Source organism: Orcinus orca, chromosome 2 (assembly GCF_937001465.1).
Source record: "Orcinus orca chromosome 2, mOrcOrc1.1, whole genome shotgun sequence".
Taxonomy (NCBI): Eukaryota; Metazoa; Chordata; class Mammalia; order Artiodactyla; family Delphinidae; genus Orcinus; species Orcinus orca.
This window is the reverse complement of record NC_064560.1, coordinates 25949-49273: the sequence shown is the minus strand read 5'-3', so window position 1 is coordinate 49273 and position 23325 is coordinate 25949. Positions and strand designations below refer to the sequence as shown.

Below are 23325 nucleotides of genomic sequence, written 5' to 3'. Positions count from 1 at the left end.
TGGGTGACTTTCTAAATTCCCCAGTATACACAGGCACTTGTGAATATTCTAAACTCCCAGAGAAATGCTCCCCAGCTTCTGCCTTAGGCAGTCTTTTGTATGTTTGGGCTGTAATCTTTTGCCCTATGCGTGTGAAGTTTGTTTATTCAGTTTGTGGTGTTTCCACCTTTCTCAACCTGAGTTTTGTGTTAGACAAAACAGAGGAGTGCCTTGCATCAGTCCTTCAGGTAGTCCCTAGGCAGTTTAGAACTGATATATAAAATATTACGTGAATAAGGTCTGCTCTGCTCCTTCCAGAAATAAGGACATAGTCCCACACTGGTAACATGGGCTGTTGATGCTTTAAGACTGCTGTTGCTTTAAGACTTAGCTTTAAGACTCTTGTCACTTTAAGACTATGGCCAGTTTAACACATCTGCCACTTTATTGTCACTGCCACTTTAAAACTTCTATCCCACCGGAGAGGGAGGTGAAGTAGGGCATATAAACTCACTACAAACTTTCCTACTGTTTTAAAGGCCCCCTGCCTTTTTTTTTTTTCAGCCCTCTGTAAACTTTTGACTGTTTTCCAGAGATCACAGAGTTGGTTCTGACAACTTCTGCTTGTTTTTCTATGTATCGGTTGGGAGGCAAGAAGTGGAAAATTCTTACTCTACATTTTTCTGATGTCTAGCAGTAAACTCTTATTTTTTAAACCTAATGACTTAAAACAAATTTTGCCCATTAGCAATAGTATGCAATCAAATGGAATAGTAACAAGAACTTTTGGCTGGTTTTGTTTGTTTCGTATATGTTTATTACCTTACATGTTTGCCAGTTATGATTAGTTGTGTCATTTGGAGGCAGATATGCTGATAGAGCTAAGAAACAAGTCTTTATTTCTATTATAAATTTGAACTAGTACTTTTAACTATACAAAAAAGTAAGCTCTAATTTAATTGACACGGGCATCTCCATTGTTCTGGTGTGGAGTTTACTTTGTTAAGCACTTGTTATCTAGGCATTAGGGTTAGTTTGAGCTCTTATGGCCGGAAAGCTAAAATATGAAAAATATAAGCCAAAAACAACGTAGAATTTAGATGTAGAAAGAACCTCACAAATAATATTATTCTAATGATTCTCACATCAGAGTCACAGAGAGAGCCCTAAAACCACATATTCTGAGGCCCTGCCCTATTGAATCAAGTATCTGGAGGCTAAGTCTGAAAATCTATATTTCAAAAATTTCTCCAACTTATTCTCATAAGTACATAAGTTTGGGGGAAAATGATATAATTTAACTCTCTAGTTTAAGGTGGAGAAAGATGTGAGGCTCCAATAGGTAAAGGGACGTAACCACACCGGGTGCATCTTTAGAGTCAGTAAGCTAATTTATTACTTTGTTATTCTGGAGAGGAAGATCACATCCCTTAGAAAATAAAGAAATGAAAAAAGAAGGAAGGAAGAAAAAAGGAGGAAGAAGGGAAAGAAGGAAGGAAGGAAGGGAGGGAGGGGGGAGGAAAGAAAGCAAAATTCAGCCGTGTTAAAGTTAGTAGGATAAATAATTTTTTAAATTAGTACGGAATCTATAAGGTACCAAGAACTAGTTTGACAAAAGTCTTCTACTGGATAGTTGGTTCTGAATATACAAAGTTATGTCAATTCTTGCTTATCTGTAGCAAATAATTGTGAACAGTAATGCAGAAAATCTTATATTGAAGGCAATTAGAAAATGACTTACATTTGTCTTTGAAGACTTTTTATGCTTATATAACCAACATATTGGACACACAGGACACATGAGGTGTAAACATAAAGCAACTTTATTTTCATCTCCCTCTGTTCCCTTTAAGTTTTGTAGGTAGAGCAAGTTCTTCCTCTGCCCCATAAAAACTGAGGCAGGCCCTGTGACTTTCATTGTCATTCTTAGGTAAGACAGAGTCCTCCAATCAGAATTAAAATGTCCATGTCCATGTAATAAACAAAAAGTGGTAACTTGATTTGAAGCTGAGGTTTCCCCCTCTCTTAGCTGGAGCACACTGCATGGGAAAGCCTTTTATGGGGAAAAAAGGGCTTCCCTGCCCTCTTCTATCACTTCTTATCTTGCTGTACTAGTTCCTGGGTTGGAACATGCCCAAGGAGAAGAGGAAAGGGAAGAGGAAGATTCTCAAGCCATACATGCTGAGTGATGGTCTAATAGATGCTTTTTCTGGGTTTGAATATACAACTGATTTTCCTGTGAGAGCTTTTGTAAGTTCCTTGACATCTCTCACTCCCAGTTCTCTGTTATCACTGAGAATCTTATCTCTGTTCTGGGTGGGGCCTCCTAGACAGTCCCTAAGATATCCCCATCCTGCCTGTCTCACACACTTATATATGAAAGTTATTCCTTGCCTACATGCATTTACCTCATACAGAACCATTATTCAAACACATTTTGTGGTTCCATATTTACTGTCTTGCAGTGAAGTCATTTAAACAGTAGTAAGACTTTCTCAAAAGGTATACTCCAAATTGAACTTCATTCTATAGTAAGTACTGGTATGTTGAGCTTCCAGACTATTTCAAAATTGTCTGACATTTTGGAAATGACAAAACTTACACCAAATATGAGATCAATTTCAGAAAAAAATCCGGAGAATCTTTTGTATTCAAATACACTGTAAACTATTCTTTAGTCTTGATAGACATCATTATCTTTCAAGGAAGATGTGGATCCCTCACCAAGCGTATCCATAGATTGTATTCTAAGTGGGATGATTTCTAATTTAGCCTCCCCTTAAGTGAATAGAAAATTCAGAAAATTGGCCATTTTGCTGCCAGTGATGCCTAACTGCCTGAGCATTGGAATCATATGAAGACATTTTTAGACACTTGGATTCTGCAGCTTCTCTACAAACCTATAGATCAGAATCTGCAGAGCTGTGTTCCAGGACTGTAGGAATCTAAAGTTCTAAGACTCTCCTAAGTCATTCTGATAAACTGCTTAACCAAGGTCCTTCTTGGGGACTAGAAAATCTGCAAGTGTGTTCACCAAACAGTGCTCTACATTCACATCTTCCCTCCATTGCCTATTGAACATTAAAATAAAGGTCATTTAGAAAAAGTCAACACAGCAACTAGTCAAAGTCAAGTCACTCTAGCCAATAAAATACCTCACTCCCCCATCCTCTGAAAAATTTACACCAACAAAATCCAGAAACCTGAAAGAGGGAATGGGGATAAACATGTCACATGTAGCTTTTATCCTCATTAATCTTTCTGATTTCACAGTTCATCTGTGTTACTTTCTTATCTTAAACTCCTATAAACCAGTATTGTTACTTTAAGAAGTGTTTGTTATAATCAAAGTTTGTCATAACGAAGACATTTACTTTTGCTCTGGAGTGAGACTGTGTGAGTGTGTGTGTGTGTGTTGTGTGTGTGTATTTTTGGGCCCTGAGTTTAACTGACAGCATCAGCAGTTTGAGAAAAAGTGAGATACAGGCACAGTGTAGGTTCTTTTTTTTTTTTTTTTTTTTGTGGTAGTAATAAGAAAGTTTAGCTATTTTAATGTGGTCCTGCCTGAATAAGGTCTTTAGTTATATTCTTGCTGTTTTGGAATCAGTAGCTCCATCGGCTTAGTTGACTCTCGCGGTTTTCAAACCAGACTTAGTTTCTCTCTCCTGCTAAAAATATCTAGAGGCAGGTATCAGTCATTTGTTTTGGAGCAGTTAGCAAATGAGTAAAGTAGAAAACCAGAGGCTGTTGTCAGTATTTTAAAATGTAAAGTCATGAGTATTGGGAGGAAAAGTGTTAAACCCATTCCCTAATTGCTGTGTATGTATTCCCATTTCTGTTGGTCCAACCAAGAAACAGGCATAGCTTGTGTTACTCAAAATGGAGTACATATCACATATTCTTTGCAATTAGTAGCCACTTCTCTAGAGCCCACTTCTCCATCAGAGGAGAGTATGAAAATCTTTTAGAAGGAGGCTTTACTTTTTTTTTTAATTTTTATTTTTTTTAAACAGCAGGTTCTTATTAGTCATCAGTTTTACACACATCAGTGTATACATGTCAGTCCCAATCTCCCAATTCATCACACCACCACCACCACCACCACCCCACTGCTTTCTCCCCTTGGTGTCCATACGTTTGTTCTCTACATTTGTGTCTCTATTTCTGCCCTGCAAACTGGATCATCTGTACCATTTTTCTAGGTTCCACATATATGCATTAATATACGGTGTTTATTTTTCTCTTTCTGACTTACTTCACTCTGTATGCCAATCTCTAGGTCCATCCACATCTCTACAAATGACTTGATTTCATTCTTTTTATGGCTGAGTAATATTCCAATGTATATATGTACCACATCTTCTTTATCCATTCATCTGTTGATAGGCATTTAGGTTGCTTCCGTGACCTGGCTATTGTAAATAGTGCTGCAATGAACATTGCGGTGCATGTGTCATTTTGAATTGTAGTTTTCTCTGGGTATATGCCCAGTAGTGGGATTGCTGGATCATATGGTAATTCTATTTTTAGTTTTTTAAGGAACCTCCATACTGTTCTCCATAGTGGCTGTATCAGTTTACATTCCCACCAACAGTGCAAGAGGGTTCCCTTTTCTCCACACCCTCTCCAACATATGTTGTTTGTAGATTTTCTGATGACGCCCATTCTAACTGGTGTGAGGTGATACCTCATTGTAGTTTTGAGTTGTATTTCTCTAATAATTAGTGATGTTGAGCAGCTTTTCATGTGCCTCTTGGCCATCTGTATGTCTTCTTGGGAGAAATGTCTATTTAGGTCTTCTGCCCATTTTTGGATTGGGTGGTTTGTTTCTTTAGTATCGAGCTGCATGAGCTGTTTATATATTTTGGAGATTAATCCTTTGTCCGTTGATTCGTTTGTGAATATTTTCTCCCATTCTGAGGGTTGTCTTTTCGTCTTGTTTATGGTTTCCTTTGCTGTGCAAAAGCTTTTAAGTTTCATTAGGTCCCATTTGTTTATTTTTATTTTTATTTCCATTTCTCTAGGAGGTGGGTCAAAAAGGATCTTGCTTTGATTTATGTCATAGAGTGTTCTGCCTTTGTTTTCCTCTAAGAGTTTGATAGTGTCTGGCCTTACATCTAGGTGTTTAATCCATTTTGAGCTTATTTTTGTGTGTGGTGTTAGGGAGTGATCTAATCTCATACTTTTAAATGTACCTGTCCAGTTTTCCCAGCACCACTTATTGAAGAGGCTGTCCTTTCTCCACTGTACATTCCTGCCTCCGTTATCAAAGATAAGGTGACTGTATGTGTGTGGGTTTATCTCTGGGCTTTCTATCCTGTTCCATTGATCTATCTTTCTGTTTTTGTGCCAGTACCATATTGTCTTGATTACTGTAGCTTTGTAGTATAGTCTGAAGTCTGAGAGCCTGATACCTCCAGCCTCGTTTTTTTCCCTCAAGATTGCTTTGGCTATTTGGGGTCTTTTGTGTCTCCATACAAATTTTAAGATTTTTTGTTCTAGTTCTGTAAAAATTGCCATTGGTAATTTGATAGGGATTGCATTGAATCTGTAGATCGCTTTGGGTAGTAGAGTCATTTTCAGTATATTGATTCTTCCAATCCAAGAACATGGCATATCTCTCCATCTGTTTGTTTTATTTTTAATTTCTTTATCAGTGTCTTATAGTTTTCTGCATACCAGTCTTTTGTCTCCCTAGGTAGGTTTATTCCTAGGTATTTTATTCTTTTTGTTGCATTGGTAAATGGGAGTGTTTCCTTAATTTCTCTTTCAGATTTTTCATCATTAGTGTATAGGAATGCAATAGATTTCTGTGCATTAATTTTGTATCCTGCAACTTTACCAAATTCATTGCTTAGCTCTAGTAATTTTCTGGTGGCATCTTTAGGATTCTCTATGTATAGTATAATGTCATCTGCAAACAGTGAGAGTTTTACTTCTTCTTTTCCAATTTGTATTCCTTTTATTTCTTTTTCTTCTTTGATTGCTGTGGCTAGGACTTCCAAAACTATGTTGAATAATAGTGGTGAGAGTGGACATCCTTGTCTTGCTCCTGATCTTAGAGGAAATGCTTTCAGTTTTTCACCATTGAGAATGCTGTTTGCTGTGGCCTTTATTATGTTGAGGTAGGTTCCCTCTATGCCAACTTTCTGGAGAGTTTTTATCATAAATGGGTGTTGGATTTTGTCAAAAGATTTTTCTGCATCTATTGAGATGATCATATGATTTTTCTTCTTCAATTTGTTAATATGGTGTATCACATTGATTGATTTGCATATATTGAAGAATCCTTGCATCCCTGGGATAAATCCCACTTGATCATGGTGTATGCTCCTTTTAATGTGTTGTTGGATTCTGTTTGCGAGTATTTTGTTGAGGATTTTTGCATCTATATTCATGAGTGATATTGGCCTGTAATTTTCTTTTTTTGTAGTATCTTTGTCTGGTTTTGGTATCAGGGTGATGGTGGCCTCATAGAATGAGTTTGGGAGTGTTCCTTCCTCTGCAATTTTTTGGAAGAGTTTGAGAAGGATGGGTGTTAGCTCTTCTCTAAATGTTTGATACAATTCACCTGTAAAGCCATCTGGTCCTGTACTTTTGTTTGTTGGAAGATTTTTTTTTTTTTTTTTTTGCAGTACACGGACCTCTCACTGTTGTGGCCTCTCCCGTTGTGGAGCACAGGCTCCGGACGCGCAGGCTCAGCGGCCATGGCTCACGGGCCCAGCTGCTCCATGGCATGTGGGATCTTCCTAGACCGGGGCACGAACCCATGTCCCCTGCATCGGCAGGCGGACTCTCAACCACTGCGCCACCAGGGAAGCCCCTGTTGGAAGGTTTTTAATCACAGTTTCAATTTCATTACTTGTGATTGGTCTGTTCATATTTTCTATTTGTTCCTGGTTCAGTCTTGGAAGGTTATACCTTTCTAAGAATTTGTCCATTTCTTCCAGGTTGTCCATTTTATTGACATAGAGTTGCTTGTAGTTGTCTCTTAGGATGCTTTGTATTTCTGCAGTGTCTGTTGTAACTTCTCCTTTTTCATTTCTAATTTTATTGATTTGAGTCCTCTCCCTCTTTTTCTTGATGAGTCTGGCTAATGGTTTATCAATTTTATTTACCTTTCAAAGAACCAGCTTTTAGTTTTATTGATCCTTGCTATTGTTTTCTTTGTTTCTATTTCATTTATTTCTGCTCTGATCTTTATGATTTCTTTCCTTCTGCTAACTTTGGGTTTTGTTTGTTCTTCTTTCTCTAGTTCCTTTATGTGTAAGGTTAGATTATTTGAGATTTTTCTTATTTCTTGAGGTAGGCTTGTATAGGTATAAACTTCCCTCTTAGAACTGCTTTTGCTGTATCCCATAGCTTTTGGATTGTCATGTTTTCATTGTCATTTGTGTCTAGGTATTTTTTGATTTCTTCAGTGATCTCTTGGTTATTTAGTAACATAGTGTTTAGCCTCCATGCATTTGTGTTTTTTACATTTTTCCCCTGTAATTCATTTCTAATCTCATAGCATTGTGGTCAGAAAAGATGCTTGATATGATTTCAATTTTCTTAAATTTACTGAGACTTGATTTGTGACCCAAGATGTGATCTATCCTGGAGAGTGTTCTGTGCACACTTGAGAAGAAAGTGTAATCTGATGTTTTTGGATGGAATGTCCTATAAATATCAATTAAATCTATCTGGTCTGTTGTGTCATTTAAAGCTTGTGTTTCCTTATTAATTTTCATCTTGGATGATCTGTCCATTGGTGTAAGTGAGGTGTTAAAGTCCCCCACTATTATTGTGTTAGTGTCGATATCTTCTTTTAGAGCTGTTAACAGGTGCCTTATGCAATGAGGTGCTCCTATGTTGGGTGCATATATATTTATAATTGTTATATCTTCTTCTTGGATTGATCCCTTGATCATTATGTAGTGTCCTTCCTTGTCTCTTGTAACAGTCTTTATTTTAAAGTCTATTTTATCTGATATGCATATTGCTACTCCAGCTTTCTTTTGATTTCCATTTGCATGGACTATCTTTTTCCATCCCCTCACTTTCAGTCTGTATGTGTCCCTAGGTCTGAAGTGGGTCTCTTGTCGACAGCATGTATATGGGTCTTGTTTTTGTATCCATTCAGCCAGTCTGTGTCTTTTGGTTGGAGCATTTAATCCATTGACGTTTAAGGTAATTATCGATACGTATATTCCTATTAACATTTTCTTAATTGTTTTGGGTTTGTTATTGTAGGTCTTTTCCTTCTCTTGTGTTTCCTGCCTAGAGAAGTTCCTTTAGCATTTGTTATAAAGCTGGTTTGGTGGTGCTGAATTCTTTTAACTTTTGCTTGTGTGTAAAGGTTTTAATTTTCCATCGAATCTGAATGAGATCCTTGCTGGGTAGAGTCATCTTGGCTGTAGATTCTTCCCTTTCATCACTTTAAGTATATCATGCCACTCCATTCTGGCTTGTAGAGTTTCTGCTGAGAAATCAGCTGTTAACCTTATGGGAGTTCCCTTGTATATTATTTGTCATTTTTCCCTTGCTGCTTTCAATAATTTTTCTTTGTCTTTAATTTTTGCCAATTTGATTAGTATGTGTCTCACAGTGTTTCTCCTTGGGTTTATCCTGTATGGGACTTGCTGCACTTCCTGGACTTGGGTGGTATTTCATTTCCCATGTTAGGGAAGTTTTCGAGTATAATCCCTTCAAATATTTTCTTGAGTCGTTTCTCTCTCTCTTCTCCTTCTGGGACCCTTATAATGCGAATGTTGTTGCGTTTAATGTTTTCCCAAAGGTCTCTTAAGCTGTCTTCATTTCTTTTCATTCTTTTTTCTTTATTCTGTTCTGTGGCAGTGAATTCCACCATTCTGTCTTCCAGGTCACTTATCCGTTCTTCTGCCTCAGTTATTCTGCTATTGATTCCTTCTGGTGTAGTTTTCATTTCAGTTATTGTATTGTTCATCTCTGTTTGTTTGTTGTTTAATTATTCTAGGTCTTTGTTAAACATTTCTTGCATCTTCTTGATGTTTGCCTCCGTTGTTTTTCCAAGGTCCTGGATCATCTTCACTATCATTATTCTGAATTCTTTTTCTGGAAGGTTGCCTACCCCCACTTCATTTAGTTGTTTTTCTGGGGTTTTATCTTGTTCCTTCATCTGGTACATAGCCCTCTGCCTTTTCATCTTGTCTATCTTTCTGTGAATGTGGTTTTTGTTCCACAGGCTGTAGTTCTTTTTGCTTCTAGAAGGAGGCTTTCATACTTTTTGTTAGCCAGATACATATTGAACCAGCTTTGAAATACAGGAGCTATTTAGGATCATGTTTAGGGCTAACTGGAGTCACAGGTGGGTGAGAAGACAACTGGATATAGGTACTTCCATTTGCTGTTGCGTTCCATTCACACTCCTTTGAAGATCAGAGTGGAATTAACCATCTGCAGTGTTTTAGTATATCTTTGTGGTCCTGAAATGCCAGTCAGTGGATTTGTGCTTGGCTAGATGTGTAAGAATCAACCAGTATAGTTTGATAAAAGTACAGATTCCCAAATTTTCTGTCTCCAAACTCCCTTTTTCTTTTTCAGCTGGTCTGGGCTAGTGCCTGGAAATTAAACTTCTCCAGCAGACAGGTATGAGAATTATTGCCCAAGAGGGCTCTGTATAGGTGTCCAATTCAAGAATGTTATGAATTGCTGGAATTTCAGTATGGAAGCTACCACTACAAGTTCCATGATTTTTCCCTCCAAATTTACAGGTGTGACTGTATACGAAACAAAATGTGGGTTGCAGCCTTTGGAGTGATTTCTGCTGCCTTGGCAGTGGTGAGTGGCTTTGGCCTGATGTTGTACATTGGGGTGCCATTTGTGATCATAGTTGCAAATTCACCATTTCTTATTCTAGGTGAGTAAAACAAAACGTGAGGCTGCACATTGTGTATGTGGGGGTGTGGGGTGGATAATGGAAGGGGATTGTGTTAGATTAAGCAGAATAATTATATTTAGGTGGCTCTACAGGTCCAAAATGGGGTATCAGGAAAGAAGAAAATCAGATGGAGTCTTTAGAGTTAGAAAAATCTAGTACCCCAAATGGAAAAACACAGACCAGGGACATGAACAGGCAGTACACACACACACACACACACACACACACACACACACACACACACACAAAATCCAAAATACTAGTCACTGAAAATATAAGAAAAAATATTTGACCTTTCAGTAAATCAAGGGATACAAGTTAAAACAAAAGTGAGACACCTTTGTTTTCTTTTCTTATTAATGAATATTAGCAAGATTAAAGGTTTGGGGAATGTTGTATGCAAATGAACACTCATGTTCTGCTGGGGGAAGTTTGTAAATTGGTGCACTTTTAAAATACAACTTTGCAACAGATCAAAAGAGTTAAAAATTTAAAAGGGAATACCTTTGACCTGCCAACTCCACTTCTAGGAGTTTGTCCTAATTATTGGACAAGTGCTCACAAAGTAGAACGTGTATTTCATTTCAGTGTGATTTAGAATAGGAAAAAACAAGAACAACCTAATCCCATATCGACATGGGATCGGTCCACTCAAACATAGCATATTAAAGTTTTGGAATCCTATTCACTCTTTAAAAAGAGGTAGATATAAAGTGTTAAATGAAAAATGCTAGCTATGAAACAAGATGTTTAAAATAGATATACAAATATATGTGTATATTTGTATAGAGCAAATTCTGGATGGCTATACTTAAAATATTAGCAAGGATTATCCCCGAAGGGTGGAATTACAGTTGTTTAAATTTTTTCTTTGCATTTTCCTGTACTTTCAGGATTTATTTTACAATAAGCATGAGAAGATAAATATGTTTATATTTTGGAAAGTAGGCAACTTGGAAGAAATAATATTTGATTTCTTAGGGGAGACAGTGGAGGAAACCTTCCTAGTACACACTCACACTTAAAATATAAGAAAGCTCTCAGTGTTCCCACAGTCATACATAACTATAGTTAAAATCTATGCAACCGATTTAATATAAAGCATCTTCATACTGTCTGTGTATACATTGAAGTATGAGTGTAAGGGTGTGTGTGTGTATGAGTGTGTGTGTGGGGGGGTTGTGATTTCAGTAACTCAAGAAATATACGAGGACAATTTTTGAACAAGGTTCTATAAAGAAAAAACTGGTTTTTAAATACCTAATAAATATCAATGAGTTTATTCGTCGTCCTTAGTACCTCTGATTCTTCCCTTTTGTTCAGCTGAATACAACTGAAATCCACAAAGCTGGCAGCAGGGGGAGTGTCGGGATGCAGTTTATGACACACTACGTAAACCTGTGTCAGTGTAGGCCCTCGTACCGCATGTTAGTTCCAAGTACTGATTTTGTATCAATGTACACAGAAACAGAGGTGTACATGAATGAAAGCAGTAGAAAGCTTGAGGCAGACGAAATTTGTCTGCAACATGCTCATGCTGTCCTTTGTAATCCCATTTCTTCTCTGTGGTCCTCCTCTCCTAGCCTTCATTGATGGTTTCAAAGTCCTCAGATGTTCTCCTGTCCTCTTTATTCCAAACCAATCAGGAAACGTCATTGTGGAAAAGACTGATTACCTTAGTAGGCATTTAATATGTAAAGGATTCTTAATATTTACTTTGGGGCATATTTCTGATCTCAAGAGAGCCTGCCTTTTATTGTGATAATGCCTTAACCTGGCAAGTGAAGTTTGAATGATAGCCTTCTGGGTATCAAAAACAGACTAGCAGGACAACTGCATTTGTGTGTGTGTGTGTGTGTGTCTATAAACTATGGGGTGCCTCTACAATCAGCACATTGATAGCTAGATGCTAACTGTAGAACAGATAAATCCAGCTCATATTTTAAGCAACAGTATGTTGGCTCAACATTAGTGCACTAGAATAAAATGGTTTATGGGAGAAAATGGTCTCTCAAGTATTCTAATGGAGTCAAGGATACATTGCTAATCCCACTTCACCTAACACCCAGCAGCCAGGTTTCCTGACTCATCATTGAAACACCCTAAATGATGACTAGGAGTAGAGTATACTGTGCTCTGTGCAAATAGGAGTACGTGCAAAGCACAGAGCTACTACAGAGCAAGGAGCGATAAGTTCTGTTGTGGATTCAGAGGCAACCAGAGAAAGCATCACAGAAAGAAGTATCAAAACACAGATTGAGGAAGATAAATAAGACCTTAAGAGATGGACAAAGAAATGGTGTGAACTGATCTGTTTAATGTTTAATGGATGTTCATATGTATGAAGATTCTGTTTCTTTTTTTAACAGGCGTTGGGGTCGATGACATGTTTATCATGATTTCTGCCTGGCAGAAGACCAACCTCATGGATAGCATAAAAGAACGGATGTCCAATGTCTATTCAAAAGTGGCAGTGTCCATTACAATCACCACCATCACCAACATCCTGGCCTTCTATACAGGAATTATGACCTCTTTCAGGTCCGTACAATACTTCTGCATCTATACAGGAACAACCCTTCTCTTTTGTTATTTTTATAACATCACCTGTTTTGGAGCATTTATGGCCCTGGATGGTAATAGAGAAGTAGTTTGTCTATGCTGGTTGAAGAAACCAGAAACTCCTGACCAAAAATGTTCCTCGTTAAAAAAGCCCTGCGGCCTCCCATGTAATTCTCTCCGAGACAAACATAAAGCTGATATCCGCCCAATGAATTTGTTCTTTAGAGACTACTTTGGTCCTTTTCTCACAAGCACTGAGTCCAAGTTTTTGTAGTGCTTATATACATTTTGTACATCATAAGTAGTATATATGGGTGTTTCCAAGTGCAGAAAGGTTTAGACCTCTGAAATTTGGCAAGTGATGACTCCTACATCACACCGTATTTTAATGTAGAAGAAGAACATTTTTCAACTTATGGTCCCAGGGTTATGCTTATTGTTACTGAAGCTCTTGACTGTTGGGAAGGAGATGCTAGGCAAAAATTGGAAAAATGTCTTGTAGATTTTGAAAACAGTGACTATGTAGATTAAAATCTTACAGAGTTTTGATTACGAGAATATGTGAAATATATGGAAAACCACCATCACGATGTAAATGATAACTTTTGTAAAAAATATTCCCAATTTTGTAATAGATTCTCCACGTTTTATGTATGATATTAACATTACATCATCACAGGAAATCATCTGTTCCCGGGCCTTCATTCAGACCATGGGTGTTTCTTCTTCAACCAATAAGAAGCTGATGTTACTCCAGTTCCGAGACATGGCCGAAAAGTGTGAAATTCCCCTAATGGTGTATAACCAGGCGTTCATATATTTTGATCAGTATTCTGCAATAGTAGAAAACACTGTTTGAAATGTAATTGTTGCCTCAACACCTATGTTCATTGTTTCCTTACTGTTAATCCCTCACCTGCTGTGTTCTTTGTGGGTAACTTTTGCTATCGCTTCTGTGATTTTGGGAGTAACGGGTTTCATGGCATTCTGGAACATCAATCTTGATTCCATATCCATGATTAATCTTGTCATTTGTATAGGGTTTTCTTTTGATTTTTCTGCCCACATTTCCTATGTATTTGTTTCCAGTTCAAAGCCCTCAGTAAACCAAAAAACCATCGAGGCATTGTATCTGCTAGGCTACCCTGTGTTGCAAAGTGCAATTTCAACAATAATAGGAGTGTGTGTCTTATCTGCAGCTAAAGCATACATCTTCAGGACATTTTTTAAGATTATGTTTCTTGTTATGGTATTTGGAGTTGCTCATGGCCTAATTTTTATTCCGGTATTCTTAACCTTTTTTTGAAAGTTTGACTAGTCACTAACCAATCAAAGACCAATTATAGAATTCCTGATTGCCCCAATCCAATCTGATAAAAATGTGCTATTAAGAATAGTCAATAAACTAAAAACAAAGGGATGTTTCCTTGGTGTGGAGATCCCATTTTAAAATGTTATTTAAAATATCCTGAGAAAAATTAACTAGTCTTACATTAAAATATCTTTGCTAAATTAGGAAGTGTTGTCATCTTTATTATGGTCTATACAATCAAGCATAAGTATAACTTTCCAGTTATTTTTTCCTTTTATTTCATCATTAGTAGTTTATGCCTGGAATTCAGATATTTTATGTATTATGCTATAAATGGAATATTATTTTCATTGTACTTCCCATATGCATTATTATGTAAAAGTGCAACTGATTATTATTTATTCTCCTAGTCTGGGGTTTTTCTATGCATGTTCTTAGTGCTGTATTTTGCTGAACTGAAGTTTTTAAGTTTTGGAATCCAATTTATCATTTTTTTAATGGTTAGTGTTTTCTGTGTCCTCTCTAAGAAATTTTTGCCTAATCCAAGATTACAAAAAATTCATCTATGTTTTCTTCTCAAAGCTAGTAGTTTTATTTTTACATTTAGGTCTATAATTCATAGACCCATGTTTGTTGGGAAGTATGGATAGAGGTTCATTGTCTTCCCATTATAGTTATCCAGTTGTCCCAGCAGCATTAGTGAAAAGACTGTCCTTTCACCATAGGGATTAATTTGGCACCTCTGTCAGAGAATCAATTGACAGTTTATGTGTGGCTCTATTTTTGTGCATTGATCTGTTTTTCTGTCATACCACACTGCATTGATTACTGAAGCTTTCTATTAATTATTGAAATTAGGTAAGGTATCCAACATTTTTCCTCTTTTCCAAATTGTTTTGGCTATTCTAGTTTCTTTGCATTTAGATACTAATTTTAGAATCATTTGTCAATTCATCAAAAAAAATCTGGGATTTTTGATTGGGATCGTGATTGGGTTATGGTGAATCTACAGATCAATTTGGGGAAAATAGATATCTTAGCAGTATGGAATCTTCCAATCTGTGAGCATGGTTTATCTCTCCATTTTTTATATCTTCTTTAATTTCTCTCAGGCATGTCTTATAGATTTACATGGATTTACTTCTAAGAACATTAATTTATTATATCATTGTAAATATTTTAAATCCCCTTTCCATTTTTTTTACTAGTACATAAAAATAAAATTGGTTTTGGTATACCTACCTTATACTGTGTAATCTTTTTAGGTTCATTTATTAGTTCATGTAGAGTTTTTTAGTTTCTCTAATAGTTTTTATCTGTGCAATTATGTAAAGGTCACATAAGGACAATTCTGTTTCTCCCTACATAAACTTTATCTTGTACTTATCTTATTGCACTGGCTTAAAATGTCCAGTAAAATGTGGGAAAATGTACTGCAAGCAGACATCATTGCCTTGTTCTCAACTTTGTAAGGAACGTGCAATATCTCAGGCAGTATGATTATTACCTGGAAGTTTTTCATAGCCGTCTTCTGTCAGATTGTGGAAGCTCTTTTCTACATATAGTTTTCTGGGATGTTTTAACATGAATGGGTATTAAATTTTGTCAAATAATTTCTGTCCATTGACTGAGATTATCATGTGTATTTTTCTATCTTAATCTGTGAATGTGACAATTTATATTGAGTGATTTTTTAATATTATACCAACCTTGCCTTCCTAGGATGACTCACATTTAGTCGTGGCATGTTATTATTTTCATATATTGCTGTCTTTGTTTTGTTAATATTTTGTCAATGGTATATGTTCCTATGTTCATGAGGCATATTGGTCTACAATTCCCTTTTTTGTGATGCCTTTCTCAGGTCTTTATATCAGGGTTATGCTGCCCTCAGGAAACAAGCCAGTAAATATATATTCCTCCTCTTCTATTTTCTGAAATATATGATGTATGGTTGGTATAATTCTTTCATTTCTTACTTAAATGTTCAGTAGAATTCACCAGTGAAGTCTTCTGGGCATGGAGCTTTTCTGGGAAGGATTTTTATTTCAGATTCACTTTCTTTAACAAATAGAAGGCCATTCAGATGTTCTTTTTCTTCTAGGGTCAATTTTGGCATGTTTGGTTTTATAAGGAATTTGCCCATTTTGCTAATTGGCTAACTGATTATTTTCTTACCATTTTAATGTCTAGTGATGTCCCATGTGCAGTTCTTGATATTGGTAATTTGTATTATGTACCTTTTATTTCTTGATCAAGGGATTATCAATTTTATTAAATTTTTCCAAGAACCAGCCTTTGGCTTTATTGATTTCTTTTATTTCTCTATTTGCTACTTGATTGCCACACTCTTTATTCATTCTTTGAGTTTAACTTTCTCTTCATTTTCTAGCTTTTTAAGGTGGTAGGATAAGTCACTGATTTTAACATTTATTCTTTTCTAAGAAAGCTTTTAATGTGATAAATTTCCTTCTAACTAGTCTTTTAACTATCCACAAATTTCTATATGAGGGGTGTTCATTATCGTTCATTTCGAAATAAACTCGTATTTTCCTTGTGATTTCTTCTTTGACCATGAATCAAACAATACCTTTATTTTCTCTTCATCATTTAAGAATAGTTTAACTAAGCGGTCCCCAACCTTTTTGGCACCAGGGACCAATTTCATGGGAGACAAATTTTCCATGGGCCAGGGAGGGTGGGGGATGGTTTTGGGATGATTCAGGCAAATTACATTTATTGTGCACTTTATTTCTATTATTATTACATTGTGATATATAATGAAATAATTATACAACTCACCATAATGCAGAATCAATGGGAGCCCTGAGCTTGTTTTCACTTGCCACTCACCGATAGGGTTTTGTTATGAGTCTGCAAGCAATTGATTTATGATGGTCTCTGTGCAGTCAAACCTCTCTGCTAATGATGACCTGTATCTGCAGCCGCTCCCCAGCGCTAGCATCACCACCTCAGCTCCACCTCAGGTCATCAGGCATTAGATTCTCATAAGGAGCACGCAACCTAGATCCCTTGCATGTGCAGTTCACAGTAGGGTTCACGCTTCTATGAGCATCTAATGCCACTGTTGATCTGACAGAAGGTGGAGCTCGGGCGGTAATGGGAGCAATGGGGAGTGGCTGTAAACACAGATGAAGCTTCACTCGCTCACCCGCTGCTGACCTCCTGCTGTGTGGCCCAGTTCCTAACAGGCCACGGACCTGTACTGGTCTGTGGCCCGGGCATTGGGGACCCCTGGTTTAACTGGATATAGAATTCTAGGTTGAGAAGATGTTTTTCTTTCAGCCCTTTAAAAATGTCATTGCATTGTCTTCTTGATGCAATGCTTTGATTAGAATTCATCCTTCACTGTTATTTTTTTAAATTAATTTTTATTGGAGTATAGTTGCTTTACAATGTTGTGTTAGTTTCTACTGTACAGCAAAGTGAATCAGCTATATGTATACATGTATCCCCTCTTTTCTGGATTTCCTTCCCATTTAGGTCACCACAGAGAACTGAGTAGAGTTCCCTGAGCTATACAATAGGTTCTCATTAGTTATGTATTTTATACATAGTATCAGTGGTGTATATATGTCAATCCCAATCTCCAATTCATCCCACCCCCTTCCCTGTTTGGTGTCCATATGTTTGTTCTCTATGTCCGTGTCTCTATTTCTGTTTTGCAGATAAGATCATCGACACCATTTTTCTAGATTCCACATATGTCTGTTAACATACAGTATTTGTTTTTCTCTTTCTGACTTAACTTCACTTTGTATGACAATCTCTAGGTCCATCCATGTCTCTACAAATGACCCAACTTCATTCCTTTTTATGGCTGAGTAATAGTCCATTGTATATATGTACCACAATTTCTTTTTCCATTCCTCTGTTGATAGACACTTAGGTTGCTTCCATGTCTTGGCTATTGTAAATAGTGCTGCAATGAACATTGTGGTACATGCATCTTTTTGAATTACGGTTTTCTCTGGGTAAATGCCCAGCAGCGGGATTGCTGGGTCATATGGTAGTTCTATTTTTAGTTTTTTAAGGAACCTCCATACTGTTCTCCATAGTGGCTGTATCAATTTACGTTCCCACAAACAGTGCAAGAGGGTTCCCTTTTCTCCACACCCTCTCCAGCATTTTTGTACATTTTTTTTAATTATGGCCATTCTGACCAGTGTGAGGTGATACCTCACCGTAGTTCTGATTTGCATTTCTCTAATGATTAGTGATGTTGAGCATCCTTTCATGTGTTTGTTGGCACTCTGTGTGTATTCTTTGGAGAAATGTCTATCTAGGGCTTTCATCCATTTTTGGATTGGGTTGTTTTTTTCTGATATTGAGCTTCATGAGCTGTTTGTATGTTTTGGAGATTAATCCTTTGTTAGTTGCTTCATTTGCAAATATTTTCTCCCCTTCAGTGTTATATTGATCTTCTTTATGGAATGTGCCTTTTTTTCTTCTAGCTTCATTTAAGCTTTTTTTATTATTCGTTTTCAGCCATTTGACTATGATGAGATTGTATATGGTGTTTTTTCTATTCAATCTTCTTAGGTATCTTTAAGCACTGAGGACCTGTGGCTTGATAGTTTCTGTCATATTTGGAAATATTTTAGCATTTATTTCTTCAAATGTTTTCCTGCCACATTGTCTTTCCCCTCTCCTTCAGCGACTTTAATTACAAATATGTTCTCATGATTTTTAGTTGGTTCTTAAAATTGTAATTGTCTCCAAGGTTGCATTTTATTATTAATAAATTGAAATTTATTGATACCTTTGATAAACTCTTCTCTGTAGCCCATATTTTGTTGGAAAAATACTCTTTCTACTTACGGTGAGATTCTTGGTAAGCTCAGGAAAATTCTGCTCAGTAAATGTACTTAATTATGCTTTTATGTATGGAAATATTTAAATATTTTGGTCCAAATATTTTCATCATACTGTCCATTTTTATTTCATTGAGACTGTCATTCTTAGACAAATATTTTTTAACACAAAACTCATCAACTATGTTGTCTCTATTTCTAATTATCTTGAATATTTTGCCAAACAAAATAGAGATATCACAAAATAATAGAGCTTTTCAATTTTTCTATTCATTCCAGAATGTAAATTTATCCCCCAAATGGAAGCTCAGCCAAAACTTTTTCTCACAAGTTATGAGATTACAAAGCATAATTATAAAATGTCCGTCAGGTACACTGTTTGAACTCCCTTATTTGATTTGGTCTTTTCCTTCCTCACTTTTGTAGTGACAGATTCAATGACTTCCTATTTATACACCATGTTTTCGAGAATTCCAATTTGCTAAAGGCTTCAACACTTTAAGTTCCACTCACTGAACACTTTGATTAAAGATTCACAAGTGATTTTGAGCAAATTGCAACAAAAAATAATAGAAGACTAGTTCACAAACTAGTTGAATAACTTTGTAGGGCACTAGATTGCTTTTCAAAGTAGTTCCTCAAAGAATCAAACATTTGTAAAATCTGTGTAATATTGGGCAGCTAAGAGGGACAAGTGTGTACTGTAATGCTTGAATATTTTTAATTCAACCTCAACTTAAATGGCAAATAATTGTTCACTAACTTTAGGTATTTTATTAGCTCATCACCTCCTTCTTCATGTATCCCTCTGGAGGAATCTTTGGTTACCCATTCATATTTACAAATGAAGCCTATTTTGCTCAGGTCATTGATAAATCCATATGCAATTGTTAATTCTGTGTCTAGTAGCTAAAACTGGTTTCTACTGCTGTTCTGGTATACCACCTATTTTAAGTTTGTCCTGGACGTCTTGTTTTAAATGAAGTATTATTATTAAGAGATGAATTGAAATAAGCCTGGATTGGTTTGATATACCTCTGCTTTTTACTTTCAGATTCTTCCATGGTCTAGTCTAGTGATGTGGATGACACAAGTGCCCTGAATAGAATTTTCACTTTAACATGTAGTTAACTGTGAAAGTCATCCACTGATAAACTGCCTCCCTTCCAGATCCTTTACAAATACTATGTAACTAACATTTCCCTTTCATTGGCAGTGAGCAGAGTGTTCAATGAATAAAACGAAGTGTGCTCAGACTCAAGTGCTTAGGGACAGCTATCTCCTCATTGGATTCTTTATTGGTGAAGCCATACTGGCCACTTTAATAAATAAGCCCCAACATTTCAGTGGCTACATTTCCCTGTCTCTTTTCAGGAAAATTCCCGTAGGTTTATACTTCTTATCCTGACCCTTACATTGATCCCTTGCCTTCTTGAAAAACCTGTAAACCAGCCCTGTTTGCTAGGACTGAGTGCTCTCCCTTGATTACAATCCGTATCCGTGGGTGAGATCTTCTATTCCACCAACCGATTTTCGATCCTCAGTCGGTTGACTCGAACCATGCAGAACCGAGGATGTGGAGGGTTGACTGTACTGGCTAGGTCATATAAAAGACTTGAACATCCACGGAGTTTGGTATCTGCAGGGGGTACTGGAACCAATCTCCCTCGGATACCAAAGGACTATTGTAATTTCCCTTGATTTGGGGCTCAGATATTTGTTTTCTAACATAGTCCTCTCATCTTGATGTGGAAGGTCTAGCATAGGCAGAAATATGAAGTCAATGAGTTACTGAATTATCAGACCGTTCATTGCTTAGCTAAAGCTTGCCCATTTTCACCTCCTTGACTCAGATAAACTCATCTAGGTTGCCCTCTCCCAATCACCCCATCATGTACTTCATGAGGGGGGTCAATCGCTTTTGTCTTCCTTGGTTCCTTTTTGTGTTTCTCCTCTTCTGTGTGCTGCTTTTTTGAGGAGACTTAACTCTAGAAGTTCTTGATCCCCTAGGGCTCAGGAAATACATGGGCAGTGGGCAGAGTGCTCGCTGAATAAAATGAAGTGTGCTCAGACACAAGTGCTTAGGGACAGCTATCTCCTCACTGGATTCTTTAGTGGTGAAGCAAAACTGGCCACTTTAATAAGTAAGTCCCAACATTTTAGTGGTTTACCACAATGAAAGTGTATTTCTCACTCATGTAACAGTCACTGTACATGTTCCTGGTGAGTGAGTACCTATCCTGACCATGGTGATTCAGGGACCCAGGTTCCTGCCAACTTATGGTGTCACAGTCCAAATGGCCTCTTTTGTTGCCTGTGTCTAGATGGCAGATGGGACAGAGAACTTCTTAAAGGTCTTGGCCTATAGATGAAACACATCACTTCCATGCATATTTTGACCATATTCTACTGGTTACATGGCCACACGTATAAATCAAAGGAATTAGAAAATGTAGTCCTTGATTGGGCAGCCATGTTTCAGTTAAATTCTGTATTATGGGAAGGTAGCACAATTTTTGATTGAAGAAAGCACTCGATGTCATTGTTTCTTAACCTGTTTACATTTCACTAAAATAAATTTCCAGATGGCTCAATATTTAAATATAAAAAAAGGGACTTTCCTGATGGCACAGTGGTTAAGAGTCTGCCTGCCAGTGCAGGGGACACAGAATCTAATGCCACTGACCTGACAGGAGGTGGAGCTCAGGCGGTGACGCAAGTGATGGGGAGCGGCTGTAAATACAGATGGAGCTTCGCTCACTTGCCAGCCGCTCACCTCGTGCTGTGCGGTACTGGTCCGTGGCCCTGGGTTGAGGACCCCAGGTGTATCACATTGATTGATTTATGTATATTAAAGAATCCTTGCATCCCTGGGAGAAGTCCTACTTGATCACTGTGTATGATCATTTTAATGTGTTGCTGGATTCTGTTTGCTAGTATTTTGCTGAGGATTTTTCTATGTTCATCAGTGATATTGGATTGTAATTTTCTTTTTTTTTTTTTGTGGTACACAGGCCTCTCACCGCTGCGGCCTCTCCCGCTGTGGAGCACAGGCTCCGGATGCGCAGGCCCAGTGGCCATAGCTCACAGGCCCAGCCACTCCGCAGCATGTGGGATCCTCCTGGACTGGGGCATGAACCTGAGTCCCCTGCATCGGCAGGCGGACTCTCAACCACTGCGCCACCAGGGAAGCCCTTCATTTCTAATTTTGTTGATTTGAATCCTCTCCCTTTTTTTCTTGATGAGTCTGGCTAAAGGTTTATCAATTTTGTTTATCTTCTCAAAGAACCAACGTTTAGTTTTATTGATCTTTGCTATTGTTTTCTTCATTTCTATTTCATTTATTTCTGCTCTGATCTTTATGATTTCTTTCCTTCTACTAACTTTGGGGACTTTTTGTTCTTCTTTGTCTAGTTGCTTTAGGTGTACACTTAGATTCTTTGAGATTTTTCTTGTTTCTTGAGGTGAGACTGAATTGCTATAAACTTCCCTCTTAGAACTGCTTTTGCTGCATCCCGTAAGTTTTGGGTCACCGTGGTTTCATTGTCATTTATTTCTATGTATTTTTTAAATTTCCTCTTTGATTTCTGCAGTGATCTCTTGGTTATTAGCAGCATAATGTTTAGCCTACACGTGTTGGTGTTTTTTACAGTGTTTTATTTTTTTCTTCCTGTAGTTGATTTCTAATCTCACAGCGTTGTGGTTAGGGTTAGGGGTTAGGGTTAGGGTTAGGGTTAGGGATAGGATAGGAACCCCTTATCATATATATATATATACTTTTTTTTCCATTTTTTAAAATTTATTTTTTAATGCCTGACATTGGAAATTCTACATCTTGAGTTTTGGGTGGTTTTATTTATTTTTTTTATTGGACTACAGTTTATCATCATCATTTAACATATTTCAAACACACACAACACACAGTGTTGCATTGTATAGATGTACTGGAACTTGGTGTATAGTGGGTAGCTATCGACACACACACTTCTTTCCCCCCTGTTATTGTGGTAAGTCACACTGAAATCCATGTCGTGACCGCAAGTGCATTTTCCACAGTGTCCCCCACACACCAATTTGTTGTCTTTGGACTTTGTCACGGTCTATGGAGAGATAGATTTTTATTTCCACTTGTATCGGTTTGAGCGTATCAGCCTTTCCTTTCCAGCTTCTGGGCTTTCCCTGTACATTTGAAAGACTTCCTCCGTTCGAAAGTATGGAATGAAAACCGACGCATGCATTGTTGTTCTTTGAGCACTTGCTTGGTTTCGGTTTGCCGGTCCACGGCTTCCCTCCTTCGCAGGAGCCAGGATCTCGCGCTTGCACTCTGGGCAGCCCTTGCTGGCCACCAGGCCCCGCCGGCGTCTCCGTGGAATTTTAACCACCTGGAAATCGCGTGGCTAGTGTGTCTCCAAGGCGGCAGATGCCCGCCAATATCTTCCCAGCCTCCTCTCCCCACCCCCGCTCCCCCTGTCTGCTGCCGGGGTCGGTCGTGCCGTGCGATGCCATGCGAAACCGGGAGCTAAGTGCCACGAGGATGCCTCAGGGCCGGGGCGGACGCCCTCCACCCGCCCCGGGACAAGCTCTGGCTTTGGGGCGGCCAGCGCTGCGTCCTCGCTCCCGGGCGCTCGGGGTCTGTCCTGCTTACGCTCGCGCCGGTTGTCGGCCGCCCTCCGGCGGCCTCTTTTATATCGCCTCTTCCGTCTGGAGCTCTGGCGCCCTTGGCGATGGATGGGACG

General features: G+C 37.8%; 1 protein-coding gene across 5 annotated transcripts in view; it reads left to right on the top strand.

The window, feature by feature from the left end:
• PTCHD3 (patched domain containing 3) overlaps window positions 1-22309 on the top strand; it is a 31298-nt gene extending 8989 nt beyond the window's left edge. The window contains exons 3-5 of one of the 5 annotated variants that reach the window (XM_049705743.1): window positions 9714-9859; window positions 12250-12421; window positions 21604-22309. In XM_049705743.1, the coding sequence (XP_049561700.1) occupies window positions 9714-9859; window positions 12250-12421; window positions 21604-21844 (559 nt within the window). In that variant the 3' untranslated portion in view covers window positions 21845-22309. Of the gene's footprint in view, window positions 1-9713; window positions 9860-12249; window positions 16049-21603 lie in introns of those variants that run through there. The other 4 variants (XM_049705744.1, XM_033403536.2, XM_049705745.1 and 1 more) reach the window with 4 other exon arrangements.
• The last annotated feature ends 1016 nt before the right edge of the window (window positions 22310-23325 follow it).